This window comes from Eleutherodactylus coqui, chromosome 9 (genome assembly GCF_035609145.1).
Source record: "Eleutherodactylus coqui strain aEleCoq1 chromosome 9, aEleCoq1.hap1, whole genome shotgun sequence".
Lineage (NCBI taxonomy): Eukaryota > Metazoa > Chordata > Amphibia > Anura > Eleutherodactylidae > Eleutherodactylus > Eleutherodactylus coqui.
This window is the reverse complement of record NC_089845.1, coordinates 64,785,784-64,803,762: the sequence shown is the minus strand read 5'-3', so window position 1 is coordinate 64,803,762 and position 17,979 is coordinate 64,785,784. Positions and strand designations below refer to the sequence as shown.

The window sequence follows — 17,979 nt, the reverse complement described above, 5'->3', positions numbered from 1 at the left end:
AATATGAAAAAAGAGCCAGAGAAAGTACAAGAGCCAATTGGGATTTTATAATAAAACCAAAACTCCACCGATATCATTTCAGAGGGTTTTAATCTTACAACTCCAAGGATACTGGACTGAGAAATGTGTGAAAAGAAAAAGGACAAGCATGTTTTTATATTAAATATTAATTTTTAATTTTTTTTAATTACAAAGGGAAAAAAATCATCTACAAGAATTATTACATCTCTTTCCATATAAATATATATATTATATATATATATATTTTTTTATTATTATTATTATTTTTTTAATTATTACACATTTAGGCACTTAGAGAGTTAATTGGTGAAACACCAGTGAAGCATTTTAAGATTTAATAGGCTGCTTTTTGATATATGAAAACATTTTTACCAACATCAAGATACAGATTTTTAATAAACTATCCATTAGCATCAACATGCTTTAGACATTTCCTGGTAGAAAGTACTATTTTCATTGTGATTTATATCATCGTTTTGTTTTTACAGCTTACTGTTGACAAGGTGAGGTAATTCGACTACAATTTTCCCAATGTTTTTGCCTGTGTACATATAATCTACAGCCCGGAATATAGACTCCAAACCAATAAACTTGCCTTCTTGTGATTGTTCTCCATGGTCCACCTCACATACCAGTTTCCCACTTTGGTACAATTTTACCAAAGCGATTAATGCTTCCTTGTATTTAGACATATAATGGGTCAAGAAGAAGCCATGAACACTGGCAGATTTGCGTAGTAACATTGCAGGTAAGGCACCTGCTTTAACAGGCAACATACCACTAGATGTTTGATAGCCAGAAATAAAACCAATTATGATGAGGTGACCCTTTGTTGCTAAACAGTTGACTGATAGGTCGAACATTTCCCCTCCAATAGACTCATACACAACATCTACTCCCTCTGGAATTTTTTTCTTCATGACTGAAGCCACATTTTCAGATTTGTAATTGATTGGGAGATCGCAGCCTATAGACTTCAGGAATCCGGCCTTCTCTTCAGAAGAACATGTCCCAACGACATAGCACTTGGCATTTTTTGCAAGCTGCACAGCAAATTGTCCTGTTCCACCGGCGGCAGCAGTCACCAGAACCTTCTTCCCTTCAGACAAGTACCCAAACTCTTTGAGACTGATGTAAGCAGTTGTGCCACTGATAAGCAAAGTTAAAAATTCTGGGTTCACTAAAGGCACAGGAATAGCAATATCAGCGGGTACGACTATATATTCGGCAAAAGAACCACTTTTTACATATGCTACAGGTTGCCCAACTGTGAAATTTTTACTAGCACTAAGCCCTAGGGCTACTACTTCACCAATTCCTTCAAATCCAATATCAAAGGGAGGCTTTACGGATGCATCATATCGGCCGGATGAAAAGTTGATGTCCGATGCATTGATGCCAACGTATCTGGAGGCAAAGAAAGAAGAAATGTTAAACAGTCGAATTCCAATATCAAGACACTAGATATTGTTTAGCCATTCTACAAAATGCTTGTAATTTAAATAATAAACTAAACTACTACCATACGCAACCCAGTAAAATGACAATAACCAAAAACAAACGTGTTCTAATATCAAAAAGATCCACGTTCTTGAAATTAAAACATTAACATGCACAAAGTTTTTGAACCTAGAGGTTAACATTCATTTTTAGACTTAATTTGATTAAAAGCTTGTACTTTGTCCAAAGTTGAAGACCATATATTAGTTCCTTCTAGTATGCCATATATTGCATGATGCTTTCAGGGCACAGACGGTCAGATACATAGCATCGGCATTTTGTTTTATATCATCTCCATTTGAAAATGCTATGATTGGAATATATTATGAATGTAAGTAACACTGTTCACTGTAGCCAAGATTTAGGTATCACAATCGCAGCAATCTAATAGTGTCTAGTACCTGGGTTTTCAAAAACATTTCAAAGGCAGCCCAGGTCCTCATTGGCTGCTGCTTTGCTGATGTTTGCACACAGTTTGAGTTCTATGAATTCAGATTTCGATATAAATGTTCATATTTTTCTGCTACACTTACAGGTAGGGGGCTTGTCCTAAGCAACTATTCTGCCAGCACTGTACCGCATGGGACTCCCTCTCCCACTCTTCCCATGCTGCCTTACATAGTCCCACACCTATCAGCTGCAAGGCAGTATCTGAAAGCCTGCCACTGTGCTACTTGTAGGAGCTAGCAGAGTCCCCTATATTCCTGTTACTAGAGAAGCCAAATGCCTAATGACAGGTAGTGGATTGCAAAGGTGCTTAAAAGGGAGACCCCTTCCTGGTGGCTGAGAGCACTTTAAACTTGATTTTCAGTTGTAAAAAAGAATAATAATGAATTTAATGCAGGTATATTACAAAATTAACTAGATACACATTGGCTGTTGTATGAGCATATGTTGAGTGAAAAGTTAGCATCTACTTAAACAAAAACAAACAAACAAAATAAGTTTGCCAAGTGCACAAGGTTCAATTTACGGTATTTTATAAATAAGAGCAGGTGTGTTAAACTGGTCATATAGATGAGGTAGTTGTTGCCCCAACAATCAATTTATTTAATGACTTTCTATTCTGACTATCCCATAAACATGCATCCTAAGATCAGCCAAACATTCATGTTTATTTCCATAGGTAGAGGGAAACAAATCTCAGCTAGTCACTCTCTGGCCAAGCTTACCTCCCAGGGTAGCAAAGAAGGAGGCATGTTGAAATTAGAAGACTGTTGCTTTGCCCTTCTACACATAAGATTATTGGCTAAACCTGCTTATGGCCAGCTTTACAAAAGTTTTATTCTTTGATAAATTTTATAGATGTATCTAAAAACTTAACATAAGACTTACTTGGTGGGATACCATATGGAATATGAACCTAAATTATTAGGGCCCCCCCTTTTACTTTTACTTTTCTGAAACTTTTCATAGTTTGGTTTCTTTTCCCATAGCCTAAAAAAATTGAGCAAGTCCCTATATACTTGGAGGTGATTTTTTTTGGAATATGCCTTTCCATTTCAAAGGTCATCTTATGATGTAGTTCCCCTAGGCTGTGTGAATTCACTTTACATTACTCCTCGAAATGCTTACTCCACTACCCAACACCCTCTTCTATTTTAACTGACAATCTTTAGCATATTCCTATTTTTACAATATGGTAGACACAGTCCAGCTCATGAGCCACATGGGCTTTCTTCATTTTCAATATTACATAAGGATAGCTGTCCTTGCACTTATAACATCTTGCATTGGCTGCAGGGCTTGTGGTAAGTGTTTTCAGGCTACAAACTTTTTATACCTCATTTCAAAGGTGCGGAACAGGAATGAGGTCAAGGGACCATGCAAACCATTGAAGAATGCAAAAGCGATTGTCATGTTCCATTTTATCCTATGATGCCGGAAAGACAGTGACCTTGAAGAGATGCTCCTGGTCAGCAAAAACATTTAGATATACTGTAGCATTCAGACATTGATGTAGTGGAGTAATGAAGATGGCAGTGCTTCCTGATACCAATTGCACCATCATTTTCCTTGACACTAGGCAAAATAGTATATAGTTATGCTATAGAGTCTATAGTTCCCTAGAGATTTACTGCATAGTTTCTTCAGAGCAAAAGTTATTATTTGGTCAATATAAAACTGCATGTAATTTTTTTTTAGTAACCTTGGTTTACTTGGAATATGCTCAATCATCAAGAAACCCATTTTGGACTATTGGACCCAAAGCAGAGTCCATTTTTGGCATAGTGAACCATAAAATGGTTGTGCCAATATGCACAATACCTTGCAGACTGTAGGATGTAAGGAAAATAGCCGATTACCCAGCTGATTCATCACCCCTGGAAAACAGCTCATTTTGCCGAGGAAGCTGTGGTCGCTGTATGGAAAATGTAGTATTACCAGATGGCCATTCCCGTGAATGACTATTCTGTATTACTAGGGCCTAATAGAGCCTATTCTAGGTCATAGAGGAGGTATCCCAAGAGTTGTGGAGGGACGATCTTGCTGTAGGATGTTCCAATGCCCTAATAGGACATATGAACAGGGGTTGCCTTCTTGGCACAACCCCTTTAATTGGCATCTCCCTACTATATGTCTCAATCATTTGATCTAGGATTTGACAAAATGGTCAGTCGGCAGGAGTTATAACATGTCTTTATCTCACTACACATACATAGAGATAACCATAGAATAGTCTTTGCCATCTTTACAAAACAGGCAACAGTCATCTGTAAGACCTCATATGTTGCAGAAGCTTTGTTGGAGCCATTGCCATAATTATAAAGCATTGTTGATTAAAATAATAATTTATAAAGATGTACATGATGCATATGGTGTATAGTTGTCCAGGACTCTCTTCATCATTGCTTTGTTACTGGTAAATTTATTTAATATTTGGCTTATGTAGCAGATATAACATGCTATGCACTGGTGTAACTATAGGGGATGCAGGGGATGCGGTTGCACCCGGGCCCAGGAGCCTTAGCGGGCCCATAGGGCCGCTCTTCTCCATATAGGGAGCCTAGTACTATGAATAAAGCATTATACTTAGGGGCCCTGTTACAGGTTTTGCATTGGGGCCCAGGAGTTTCAAGTTATGCCTCTGCGTTAAGGAGCTAAGGGAAGTTGGGGGAGCTTCCAAGATAAACTTTTGCACCAGGCCCATGAGCCTTTATCTACGCCCCTGATGCTATAGTATGTAATATGATTACAGTCATCTTCCTATGTAACACTCCTTTCTCTTCTACGGTTTTTTAACTAGCTTGCATCTTTAAAACAAATTGCATCTATTTAGTGTTGACACAATAATTCGAGTAGGTGCCTGGGAGAGAACAGGGCAGTGAGACTCCAGCCGTTGAGCCAGAAGTCCTTGGCAAAAATAGGTTAACGTGTTTAAATAGGACATGCAAATGGCAGATGAAAAATATCTCTGTAGCTCCACCTATTGGACAGTAGCTTCCTACCAATAGGTAGCGCTACAGAGACATGTTTCGATTTGCAATTTGCATACGTTTTTCCCCAGGAAGCATTGCATAGCCTATAGGACTTCTTGCACCAACTTGACAGTCTTCACAGGAAAACCTTTATTTCCCCTCACCCATAAAATAGGGAAGGGAATGCAGGTAAGTAGAAAAAGTGGCAATGTGCGTGGTGGAAGGGGGAAGTTTTGGCGGTGGAAGAAAGAAGACAAAAACAACAAGCATACAAAATAACACACACACTTGTAGGACACTCTCTCTGGAGCATCTCATTGCTTTGACTTTCTTAGCATCTGCACATGATGTGCAAACATCTCTCCTTACTTGGCACATGATTAAAGCAAATGTTAATGGAGGATTTTCTTTAGCTTTGACCAGGTACAGCAGTGAAATGGGAATGGTAAAGATTTGTTGAATATGTACACCATGTGCAAATTTTCACTTTTAATAGGCCAACAAAAAGAAGTTATGTTAATGGTGCAAGCTTTCAAGACTACTTGAGTCTCTTCATAAGTATGGTATAACAAAATATTAAAAATAGACACACAAATTATATATGTACACACTAGAGATGAGCGAGCACCCAAATGCTCGGGTCCTCGTTATTCGAGGCAAGCTTTTCGTAAAATTCGAGAGCTCCATTCGAGTAAAGAACCCTATTGACTTTAATGGGAGACTCGAGCATTTTTGTATTGGACCCGCCGATCGCCGAGCTTTTTTTTTTTTTCTTCCTGTGTTCGTGTTTTCTCTCTTCTCCGCCAAGCCAGCCACAAACCACTGTTGACGTGCGCAGTGGGGAGGGGCCAAGTCTGACACGTCAGTGGCGGGGAGGGGCCAAAACTGGTGCGGGGGTCGAACACAGCGTGATGCTCGTTCGAGTAGTGAGCACCATCGAGTATGCTAATACTCAAATGAGCATCAAGTTTGGAAGAGTACATTCGCTCAACTCTAGTGCACACACACACACAAGTGTCTGACGAAGAGACCTAAGTAGTCTGGAAAGCTTGTGATGTTAACATCGTTTTTTGTTAGCTATTAAAAAAGGTATATCTACAAAATTTAGTTTCTCTTAGACTATGTGGACACTAGTATATTATAGGGTTGTAGAATTCCACGACAGCACATTACCCCATTATAGACCGATAAGGCTATAAACATGGATATGTATAGGATTTATCAGTTCGGTAATTGCCGACTTTTGGTCACCTTGTGGATCAGCATACGCCATGCTTCCCTGTCTTTGGACACTTACATATATACACACACACCTTTTTTTTGACACCGATCAATTGTCTGTATAAAAAAAAGTATGCATTTTCGATTCCAATCTTTTTGACCGACGAGAAGTGCAACTCAGAGTGTGTACCCAACCTTACTGCGGCCAATAACATTTGTCCTACCAATTAACATAGTACCAAACTTTTTCCTTTTTACCAAGAGAAGCTTCCAACTTTGTAGAGTTGCCTGAGCAACCAAATAGTAGACTCCCCCAGCTGTATCAGCACTTGGTTTTAGCTTAACGCAGGAATAAAATATAACTAAAAAAACTTGCACCCAAACTTGATTGGGTGAGTGAGACTTTAGGTACAATCAAACTCACCATTCAAAGTCAAAGAAACTACAGAAAAAAGCTATGGACCTGCGCTGCTTAAAATACCAAATCAATTGTGCATGTCTCAATAATCAGTGTTTCCAAAAGAGACAAACAAAACACTTTTTTTATTTTATACGAGTAAAAGAAATGAGGTAGCAACCTCCTCAGTTTGATATAAGAAAAAATATACTTGCGGGATCCTAATACAGACGCGTTTCGGCGCAATATACGCCTTTCTCGATGCTTGATCTTTGAAATTTTGGATTTTCCTGCTTATCTGTCTTTGGTATACCCTGGATAAAGTAACCTATACAAGCACACCAGGATGTCAGGTGCAGGCATAATCACCTGAGGGTGATATGCCTTGCACCAGGTGAGTTACCACACGAGCATCATTGTGGTATATTTACATAGTGTGTTGGCGCTCTCCGTGACCCCTATTTTCTAACCATTCAAAGTCGCCATTTGAAATGAGTCTTAAACATCCGGCATAGTTTTCTGCATGTTTTTAACTATATACTTTTCCTTTGTTTAAGGCCGCCTGCAGACGAGCGGGTCGGATCCGGCGGCGAGAATTCTCGCCGCGGGACCCGACCCGAGCGCCTGCAGGGACGAGCGCGTACTCACCCGCCGGGCAGCCGGCGCATGTGCAGACCGGAGCCGCCGGCTGCGTGAGTGACGTTTCTGTGCGAGGCTCTGCGAGCCCCGCACAAAAATAGGACATGCTGCGGTTTGTTTGCCACGCGAGATTTCGCGCGGTCAAACCGCGGCCGTCTGCCGGGATTTCCGCCCGTGTGCAGGCGGCCTTAGGGTCACTACTAGCTTTAGAAAAGAAAAACGAACACTATCCATAAATGGATTTTTTTTTTTAACCAAAAATGCTAACCCAAGGAGCGCTACAAACTGGAATATGAGTTTTTTTGCCAAATGATGTAATAAATTTAAGGGGTTTTCCAGGCATAAATACTATTATTAACCTATCATCAGGATAGGTCATTAATAGTTGATTGGCTAGGGTCCGCTGCTCGAGACTCAGACCGATCATCTGTGTGGGAGCATGCTGTCAGCTCCACAATAACAAAGGTTGGAGCAGAAACATCCGCACTGACCTCCGTGTGGTGGCCAGCGCTTGTAAGTGCAGGCACGACTCTCATTAAAATCAATGGGAAGTGTGCCTGAAGTTACAAGCACCGGCCACTAAATGAGAGGTCAGAGCAGAAGTTTCCGAACCGACTTTTGTGTATTTAGAGCTGAAGTCTCTGCGCCGACCTCCCATCTTGTGGCCGGCGCTTGTAACTACAGGAATGGCTCCCATTGACTTCAATAAGAGCCGTGCCTGCACTTACAAGTGCCGGGCACCAAACGGAGGTTGATGCAAAGGCTTCCGCTCTCGACCTCTGTTATTGCAGTGCTGACAGCATGCGCCCACCGATTGGGACCCCGACCGATCAACTATTGATGACAGGTCATCAATAGTATTTATGCCTGGAAAACCCCTTTAAAGGGAGGGACCTTTCAGATGAGACATATTTAGTTTGCACGAACATGTTACGTTAAAATCTGTGCAACTTTACTTCAACTTGCAACAAAATCTGTCCAGTGTGAAAGGTCCCGAGCACTGTTAGGCCGAAGATGACCACGTCCTCACTTTAGTCCCACCCACTTTTTAGAAAAGTGGCAAGACAAGCAATAAAAAAGCTAAAAGTCACAGATTTTTGCATAAATATGACTTTTAGTAAAATATGTGACTTTAATACGCCACAAAGGTGGTGCACGGCACTTTAAAAAATCTCCCCTATTATCTCTACTTTAGGCCACCTGCACATGGGTGGACTTGCATTGAATCAGGATTTCGCAGCAAATACCGCCCATAGCATGCTTTGGAAAAGCAGTTTTCCTGCCCACAAGCAGAAAGCAATTGCAATTTTCCGCTCGCGGTGGGAAAATAAATAAAAAAATCACAGTATACTCTATTTTGATTCCATCTGACCCGCGGTCCTTCCGTAATCATCATTGTGGAAAGGTTGCGGGATCCGCGTCATCGCCCAGTGATGGCGCGGCGTAATCTGTCCTGCGCATGTGCACCGGCCGGCACATCTGCAGCACAGATTATGAAGACTGCGGACAGGTACATGGGTGGGGGGGGTCACCGGCTGGGTACAGGGTTGGATTCCGCTGCAGGATCCCGCATGCAGAATTCGACCCAACCATGTGCAGGCGGTCTTAAGTACTGTTAAGCAAATAAAACAAGCACACTGCTACAAGAATTTGCAATGTATGGTTTGTAATCTCCCAAACATGGTGCATGCCTGTTTTGGACAAAAGTGCAGTCTACATGTTCTCCACCAAAGAGAGAATTCCTTTGTTTGCTTTAATAAACTAGTACATTTTCATAAAACCGTTTACACTCCACTAGAAAGCAGCATCAGATTTTACACACACACATGATCAGGTAAAAGCAGTGTAACTGCACTGCAGAAACTCTATGCAAAAAACACGAAATAAATGTTAAAACTTCATAAAAAAACTTTACATACGTTTGGAGGTACAGTTGTGATCAATTAAAAATACTCAGTCATAATAATAAGTTAAAAGCAAAAAAAACAACAAGATGGATCCTGCCAGAATACTTTATTTTAATATCTATATAATAAATGAAAGTAATATATTCCATAAATCCACCTTCACACAGGCGTATTTTAGCTCCGTATTAGGGCCGTGATTTTCGGAACGTAATATAGAGCTAATATAAATCTAGGCATCTCTTCACATGGACATATTTGTCATGACTTTTTTGTGCGTTTTTGCCAATATTTTCTATGGGATAAATACGGATCAGTATTCGCCCAGTAGAAAATAAAACCAATGACAGTAAATACGGAGGTGAATACTGATGAAATATGGTTGTAATATCATATGCAACATGTCCGTAATATGGATCTGTACTACGAATGTGTTACAATAGGCTTGTCTACAACTGGTCTTGCTTGTCTAAAGCAAATAGTGAGGAACAGTAAGATATGAACACAGCGCTGTTGAATTTGTACACTTCTTAGTATAAAAACTTTATGTAATTCAAAGTTTCCAGTATGTATATATGTATACATACATGTCCCACTATTCTCTTAAGCTTCTTTTCTATGCACTTTTTTTGACTTGTAAAAATAACTACTCCATGAAATTCATGTGTTTTGAGAATTTTGCTTTTGCATTTTTGGTTGCACATTTTTTATGTGCTTTTTGCTTTATAGGGAAGTCTATGGAAAATGCCTGATTAAAAAAAAGCAAAACACACAAACCTAGATCCTGCTGCTTTTGAAAAAAAAAATGCTATGGACCAAAAAAAATTAAAACAAAAAAAAAACACATCGTAATTAGGGATGTGGTTTTTTTTGGTCCATAGCATCCATGAAATTACCACCCGAAAAAAAAGAGTCTCAGCGGTGCGTCTCATGACTCCCTATTGACCTATGGTTAACATGAGGTCGTTGCATTTTTTTTGCAGAAAAAAAAAAAAGAATGGTAAAACCGCCCGGAAAACTGCTGCAAAAATGCTATGTATGAAATGAACTTTAAAAGCATTGAAAAATAGAATTCTATGTGTGCTATAATATGCTAAAAAATGTGAACTCAGTTCCAAAAATCTGTGAGAAGAATATATACAACTATTAACCCCTTGACTGTCAAAAAAAAAAAAGTCTGTTGTGAGTTTTTCACACTGGACTTCTACTCTATATATACATACACATACTACAGACACACCCGGGAATGAATGACCAGAGGAAACACTCCCATTTCCACACAGCCTCTTTGAAAAAGAAGGGGGGGGGGGGGTTGAGGAAACTGGTGGAGAGAGGAGAGGTAGGGGCACAGCAGATTAACCCACATAGTGTTTGAAGTGTCAGCAAACAAGCTGCAGGCACCTCCAACTGTAAAAGGGGTTAATTGCTGTGAAATAATAATAAATCACAGTCTGGTATGCCCACCTTTTGTTTGCACCTTCCCCAACACTGATAGGTCACTTTGTGGTCACTAAAAAAAAATCCATTTAATTTCTGGGATTTACACCATCTAAACAGGAAAAGTGTATAGTAAAAGAAAGCGGGACTTTAAACCAAATGAATAGTGGTCAAATGATTTTTCTCAAAAGCAAATGTGAGTGATAAAAATCAGGGGGCTAATAAAAGAAAGGTGGGATTCTAGGGTGCAGAGCAAATACAAATCTGGGAAGCACAACATTTCTTCTTCCACCAGCAACAATGATCATACATTACTGTCAGGATCTGTTCTTTTCTTCGTGTCTAAACAAAGTAGATCTGAATCAAAACCAATATATGTATATGTGAGAGAAAGGGCGACGGTTTAGTACATATAACATACAAATCCATGTACTGGGGCCAATAGCAATCAAGAGCTGTCTACATCATGTGAAAGTTTTGGGCAATAAATTCCTCTCCTTCATGGGTCAGAAGCATTGTGTTAGCATAGGCAAAATGATGCTCATTGAAATCAGACAGGAATAACTTCAGGTAGCTATCAGCTGATAGAACAGGTCATGTTCTTGTGGTTGCCCTCAGGTATCTGAAGGTACGGTTTAAACTTACTTACTCAAACTCCTAACTCTTACCCCTTCTATACTACAAAGGGGTTGCAGCTTATCTAACATAATGCAGAATTAAAATGATTACTAGAAGCAGACATTCCAGCCTTCCTAAAATATATGTAATGCCAGCTAACCCTCTCTAGAAGCACAGGAGGCATATTCCTATTGGTGTAATCATTGCTTAGTAAATGTTTGTACTGTAGGGATCAGAATACTTGCCAGTAGCATACATTTACATTAAAAATTACAAAACGTCAAACAGCTTCAAATTTCCCCTCTCGATACTTACCGTGATGCTGAAGAACTGCTAAGACCTAGAAGCTTGTATGCAGGGTGCATTTTTGCAATATTTACAAAAGTTACATTTGTTACACCTACACAAAATGTGAAGAATGTATCAATCAGTAAACTGAGATGAAGCTCACTGGGCTTATATTTATCCAGTAACTTTCTTCTCTATTATGTGTTTGGAATAAAGTTACAATACTTCAAAATTGTAAACAATTGTCAAAGTTACAGAAAATATTTCTAAAAATGGCACAATAATAATAATAAAAAAATATATATTAATTGATGTGTAGCAGTAATTCATACATAATATGTGCAGATTCTGTTACAATTGCTAGCACATTTTCAAGGAAAATCAGCAAGTATAAGAAACAGTTGTTAAACTGCGTAATCATGTAATCACTTAAATTTCATTCTGAAGCTCTGGTCTTTATCATGAAATTATTTTTCTGGCAATTATATTGTGAACAGTCAAGGAGCAGACTGAATTATTTGTCAATCGGGATTATTTATATAGCACTATATAAACATCTAAGTGTACTAGATTTGTTAAACACCCGTAGAAAAGTCCTTTAACAATGTGATGCTGAATATATACGTTGTTAGTAAAGATTATTCATAGGAGTCTCAGGAACTACTTAGAATCAAACAAAACAGATCTTGATACAACACACACATATATATATATATATATATATATATATAGTAAAATTACAAAAATGAAATGGAATTTTTTTTTTGAAAAAGTAAAGAAAAAGACAAGCCATAAGTAGAAATAATAAAGAATGCATGTTATCTGATTGCATGTCTGTATCTGAAATAATGATTAAAAAACTGTTGGAATTTCTTGTTTAATGCAATAAAAGAAAACGTAACTCGTATTTAGTTTAGGAAGAGTAAAAAAAAAATATATTAAGTGCATTAAAATTAAAAAAGGTCTCGTAATTGAGAAAACAATATGAAAGACGATAAGAAGAATAAATCAGGACATGCCTAGATTTAAAGGCCAGTAATGTCCCTTTGTATTTAAAGGAACAAGTCCTGAGGTTAGCTTAGGTTCACTGAAATATTTACATTTATGGCAGCTGTGTGGCCGCTGTCGATTCACGACATTGAAAAAAAAAATGGCGACATAGAAGGGTGTTGCTAAGTCATATAAAAAAGGTGGCAAAGCTTGCCACACCCACATTGTTTTTGCATGGGGCAGTGCTGTAGAAACATATAGGGAAAAAAGTATATATATATATATATATATATATATATATATATATACACACACACACACACACACACATACATACATAGGCCTCATGTCATTCATGGAAGTTTGGAAGTTTTTGTATGATACCCTTATTGACAGATATTTTGTAAAATCAGGGAGGGGTGAACTGGGGGTGAAAATTTGTCACTGAAATGGAAGAGTTAATCAAGAAGAGGTTCTATAGTTTTGCTTTTGGTGGGGGTGGGAATCAAGGATGCTGTATATGATGGTTTCATATGGGTCTTAAAATGAATTTCTACCTGGACCTATACAAGTATCACAAAGGAATAATTTCATTCATCCAAAATCCTAATTTGCTGTGGACAAAAAAAAAAAAAAACACAACAAAAACCTGACAGTAAGAAACTTGTATAACACAGGACTATGAGATCAAATTTTTGTTTAATTAATGCATATATGGTTTTCAACACCAATGCTGTTAGATCCATGTTTCCATACTTCACATGTTGCAGTAGAGTGAAAACAAATCAAACAAAACATGCTGTGGTTTTAAAGACCCAACTTTTCTATAACTCCTGTTAACAAAGAGTTAACCTTTTTTAAAAACACATGTTTAATATTACATAGATAAATAAACCCAGTTCTTAGGAGTTTACAAAACAATACGGACAAATACGTAATACAAAAGGATTCTCTGATGATACAAATATACAACATTTGAATACAATGCTCTCCTGGTTACTTCTGCCTGTAGGTTGCATCTCCAAGGGCTAAGGATGGCGATGATCAGCATGATAGAGATGGGGAAGAGACAACAGGGCCAGGAGACATGAAGCTGGGACTGCATGGAGTAATTTCCCTTCCTGTTGACTCAGTGCTTCCAAAAGGTTAGTGACGTACAGAAAAAAAACCACCCTGAGAGGGATCACTCAGTGGATGAGCACATCTCACTCTCCTTGGTACTGGGAGGGACTCTAGACCCTTCAGTAGGTTCCAGGCCAGCTGCCTTATATCTCATGTGCAAGCAACCTGCAGCACACCCTCCCACTAAATATACCATTCCTGTAGGCCAGGTAAAAAAGGGTCCTGTCGTTTGGCAGCTGAAAGCTATAGAGAAGTGTCAGGGCATGCGTCTGTACAAGGCGGAACCTGGCAGGGTGCTGGGAAGAATGATGGTAAAATAAAATTAACAGTCGCCAGATGGCAGCTGGTACAACTTATTTTGGGATCACAGGAAGGAAAAGAATGAAGCTGGCCTGTGAAGAATGGAAGCAAAACAATGTGTAATTTGCTGCAGTGACTGGGAACTTCAGGCTGCATTAAACTTTTATACTGTATGTATGTCTGCTGTATACATCTGCAGATCATTGCATGGACATATGTGCTAGTCTGCTAGCCCCACACATTGCATGTATATGTATATCTGCAGATCATTGCATGGACACATGTGCTAGTCTGCTAGCCCCACACACTGCATGTATATGTATATCTGCAGATCATTGCATGGATACATGTGCTAGTCTGCTAGCCCCACACACTGCATGTATATGTATATCTGCAGATCATTGCATGGATACATGTGCTAGTCTGCTAGCCCCACACACTGCATGTATATGTATATCTGCAGATCATTGCATGGATACATGTGCTAGTCTGCTAGCCCCACACACTGCATATATATCTGCAGATCATTGCATGGACACATGTGCTTGTCTGCTAGTCCCACACACTGCATGTATATGTATATCTGCAGATCATTGCATGGATACATGTGCTAGTCTGCTAGCCCCACACACTGCATATATATCTGCAGATCATTGCATGGTCACATGTGCTAGCTCCAGACACTGCATGTATATGTGCTAGCTCCAGACACTGCATGTATATGTGCTAGCTCCAGACACTGCATGTATATCTGCAGATCATTGCATGGACACATGTGCTAGCTCCACACACTGCATGTATATCTGCAGATCATTGCATGGACACATGTGCTAGCTCCACACACTGCATGTATATCTGCAGATCATTGCATGGACACATGTGCTAGCTCCACACACTGCATGTATATCTGCAGATCATTGCATGGACACATGTGCTAGCTCCACACACTGCATGTATATCTGCAGATCATTGCATGGACACATGTGCTAGCTCCACACACTGCATGTATATCTGCAGATCATTGCATGGACACATGTGCTAGCTCCACACACTGCATGTATATCTGCAGATCATTGCATGGACACATGTGCTAGCTCCACACACTGCATGTATATCTGCAGATCATTGCATGGACACATGTGCTAGCTCCACACACTGCATGCATGTCTGCAGATCATTGCATGGACACATGTGCTAGCTCCACATACTGCACGTATATCTGCAGATCATTGCATGGACACATGTGCAAGCTCCACACACTGCATGTATATCTGCAGATCATTGCATGGACACATGTGCTAGCTCCACACACTGCATGTATATCTGCAGATCATTGCATGGACACGTGCTAGCTCCACACACTGCATGTATATCTGCAGATCATTGCATGGACACATGTGCTAGACTTGCTAGCTCCACATTTCTGTAGATAAAGGGACAGCAGGGATTTGTAGAGCAAAGGTTACAGACTGCTGATTACCAAAGCTAGACTTGCATCACATAAACCTCAAGTGATAAATGTCTTTATAGAAACAGGCCACTATATAGGTTGCAATTAAAGAGTTTTCTACAGAATATACATGTAGCCCCCTACTGACGGGGGCGTGTCAGCTTTAACCCATACTGTGCCAGTGTACAAATGGCAACTGCTATAGGTGAAATACAGTTAAGAAAGTTGCTTACCGGTTCCTGATGAGGAGTTCTCCATCCCCTGGAACTGGCACTGCCACTTTGGGCATTAAAGTTACAGCCTTTCTGAAGTCTGGGCTCAGCTGAGTAACCACCAGCTTCTTCATAAAAGTGGGGATAGAAGAGCCTTGAAAATCCACAAAGTGGTGGGAGTAAGACATGTCCACAATGGGCCGGGCAGGACTGATCAGTGGCCACGTTCTTGCGCCCAACCACCCCAGCGCTGGTCTGACACGCTGCCAGCTCATGTCTGTTGCTGCACTTTGCACCGGGCCACTGCTGCCCTCCCCGGCTGCTGCTGCTCCCCCGGGCCGCCTCGGACACCCCGGCTGCTGCTTGCACAGGCTAGGGGAAGCACTATGCAAGCGAAACAAATAATTAGGCGGGTCTCTCGATGCAAAACTGACACAGCCTTGCTCTTGCTGCTCCCTCCCACCCCTTTCTTTCCCAAAGCTTCAGTAAAGAAGCAGCAGATAGAACAGCAGCCAAATCCCCCGGAGCTGATCTTCCTCTGCACCGTCACTAAAATGAAACAGGAAGAAAGTTGAGCTGTGTCTCCGAGCCTCCCACTATCTGTGTGCTGCACAGCGGCTGCTGCTCCCTCCTGCACGGCCGCTGCTCTCGGGGCTCCTGGCCAGCTCACAGCCGGGCGCAGTAAGCACCTTCCTGAGCCCTTCCTTCACTAATCCGAACAGGCACTTGTTTATTTCCTCTAAATCACCCAAGAATAACGAGCAAATACCCCAGAGCCACAACAAACTTCTGAAGGCAGATTAACTGCTACATTGTGCCTGTTAACCCCTACCATGCAGGAAACGCAATGGAGCTTTTGTGAAATTGGGACATTGCCTTTCACCTTTGGGGTCATGCATGCTGCAGACACATGGGAATGAAGGAGTTAAGTGGGTTCCATGAAGCGGTCAGTAAAGTTTAGAGGAGGTTTTCTTTGCACTGTGCCCTCTGAGAAGTCCCTCCTCTTCCCATGTGAAATGTTCACTTCCCTCCCAAGGTGATACAGATCAGCCCTGAGAAGCCTTTCATGTCTGGAGGTGGAAACCTCTCTACATCAAAGGGAGCTCTTGTGTGGGGCCCATCCGCAGAAGAATGCTGCACGTGTCTGTGTGCCCACTGTCCTCTCCCCTAAGCCCCCTGTGCTAGGTCCATGCTGCATTCACCCTTTCCTGGCTGCTTTTTTTTTTTTTTGTACGCCAAAGCCTGAATGCTTCACAGTGGTGTGACCTAAATGCATAGCTTAATCTTCAGTGTGACTCTTTTAACTGTTTCATTACTGCAGCGAGCTGCAATACACACTATTGCACTTTACTACTAGGGCACAGAAAATATGGGACTTTCAAGTCTTGTCCATGCTTTACAGTTAAAGGAACAAGCTGAAAAAACTTCCCTCCAGCAAGGAGTAATTAGGCTGATTTTCCAATAGCTAATTACTTCTCTTTAAGGCCAGATTCACACGAGTGTATGCGTATTTGCGTGCGCAGCGTTTTTTGTGGAAGAAACTGCTTTTTTTTGTGTATTTTACTGTACTTATTTTTTCTGCATTTGCGCACGTCAAAAAAATACACACTGATCGAAATAGCTAATTAGTCTGAGTTCCAGATATGTTCTTTTTACCGCGCATTTACGCAGTGTTTCACGCATCGCCTAGCGTATTTTGCGCGCATTTGCACATTCCTATTGATTTCTATGGAGACTTTTGTTGCTAAAATGTGCAGGAAACCAAAGCATTCTACATTTTTTTTTGCGTGACCGAAATGCGTAGATAAAATACGTGCGTGTAAACGAACCCATAGAAATCAATGAGTTCTAGTCACTGCATATTGTGCACGCAAATACGGCCATTAGACGCCAGTCTTACGCTTTACTACTAGAGCTCAGAACAATATGTGACTTTTAATTTTTGGTTGATGCTTTACATTTAAAGGAACAAGCTGAAATAACTACCCTCTAGCAATTAGGCTGAAATTCCAATAGCTAATTACTTCTCTTTAACTCTTACATACATGTCACATGTACCCTCACACGATTGCACTCATTGAAAATGCATTGTGAATTGGGTTCTAGCGTATATGTCAAATGCAACACTCTTCCCTATATAAGGATATTACAAACTCATTTAATGAGTATTCAGCGATAATGACTATTAAGCACATGTTCAGATGAGGCAGATCAGCTGCAGAAATATCTGCGACTGTTTCGTACATCTGAATGGGGCTTCTAAAAACCCATGCACATGCTGCAGAAATAACCCCATTTTTTCGGTAGCAGAAATGTCTGTGACAAATATGCGTGAACGCACCGTTAGAGGCGTATAGAATGGTAATACATTAATAATGTCACTTCATATAAAATAGAAGATAGTGATATCTTAGGTATTGAATGCTTTAATACTGTCATACCTTATAGAAATGTCCTATAC

The 17,979-nt window shown here is 40.2% G+C and overlaps 2 protein-coding genes across 3 annotated transcripts in view; one reads left to right on the top strand and one right to left on the bottom strand.

Annotated features, from left to right (window-relative positions):
• Window positions 1-248: 248 nt before the first annotated feature.
• Window positions 249-16,024, bottom strand: PTGR3 (prostaglandin reductase 3). Its single transcript, XM_066579486.1, has 2 exons — window positions 15,540-16,024; window positions 249-1,428 (listed from the first exon to the last, which is right to left on the bottom strand). The coding sequence occupies exons 1-2, from the start codon at window positions 15,791-15,793 to the stop codon at window positions 504-506; spliced, it is 1,179 nt and encodes a 392-aa protein (XP_066435583.1). The 5' UTR covers window positions 15,794-16,024; the 3' UTR covers window positions 249-503.
• TSHZ1 (teashirt zinc finger homeobox 1) overlaps window positions 13,520-17,979 on the top strand; it is a 99,994-nt gene continuing 95,534 nt past the window's right edge. Inside the window, exon 1 of one of the 2 annotated variants that reach the window (XM_066579485.1) lies at window positions 13,520-13,579. The gene's annotated coding sequence lies outside the window, so the exon portion shown is untranslated. Of the gene's footprint in view, window positions 13,580-16,149; window positions 16,200-17,979 lie in introns of those variants that run through there. The other variant, XM_066579484.1, reaches the window with a different exon arrangement.

Excerpts from the sequence above, each read along its gene's own strand:
- PTGR3 (XM_066579486.1), bottom strand. The coding sequence starts at position 15,793 with ATGAGCTGGCAGCGTGTCAGACCAGCGCTGGGGTGGTTGGGCGCAAGA. Across the intron at positions 1,429-15,539 it reads GAACTCCTCATCAGGAACCG|ATACGTTGGCATCAATGCAT; the intron begins GTAAGCAACTTT and ends CTTTGCCTCCAG.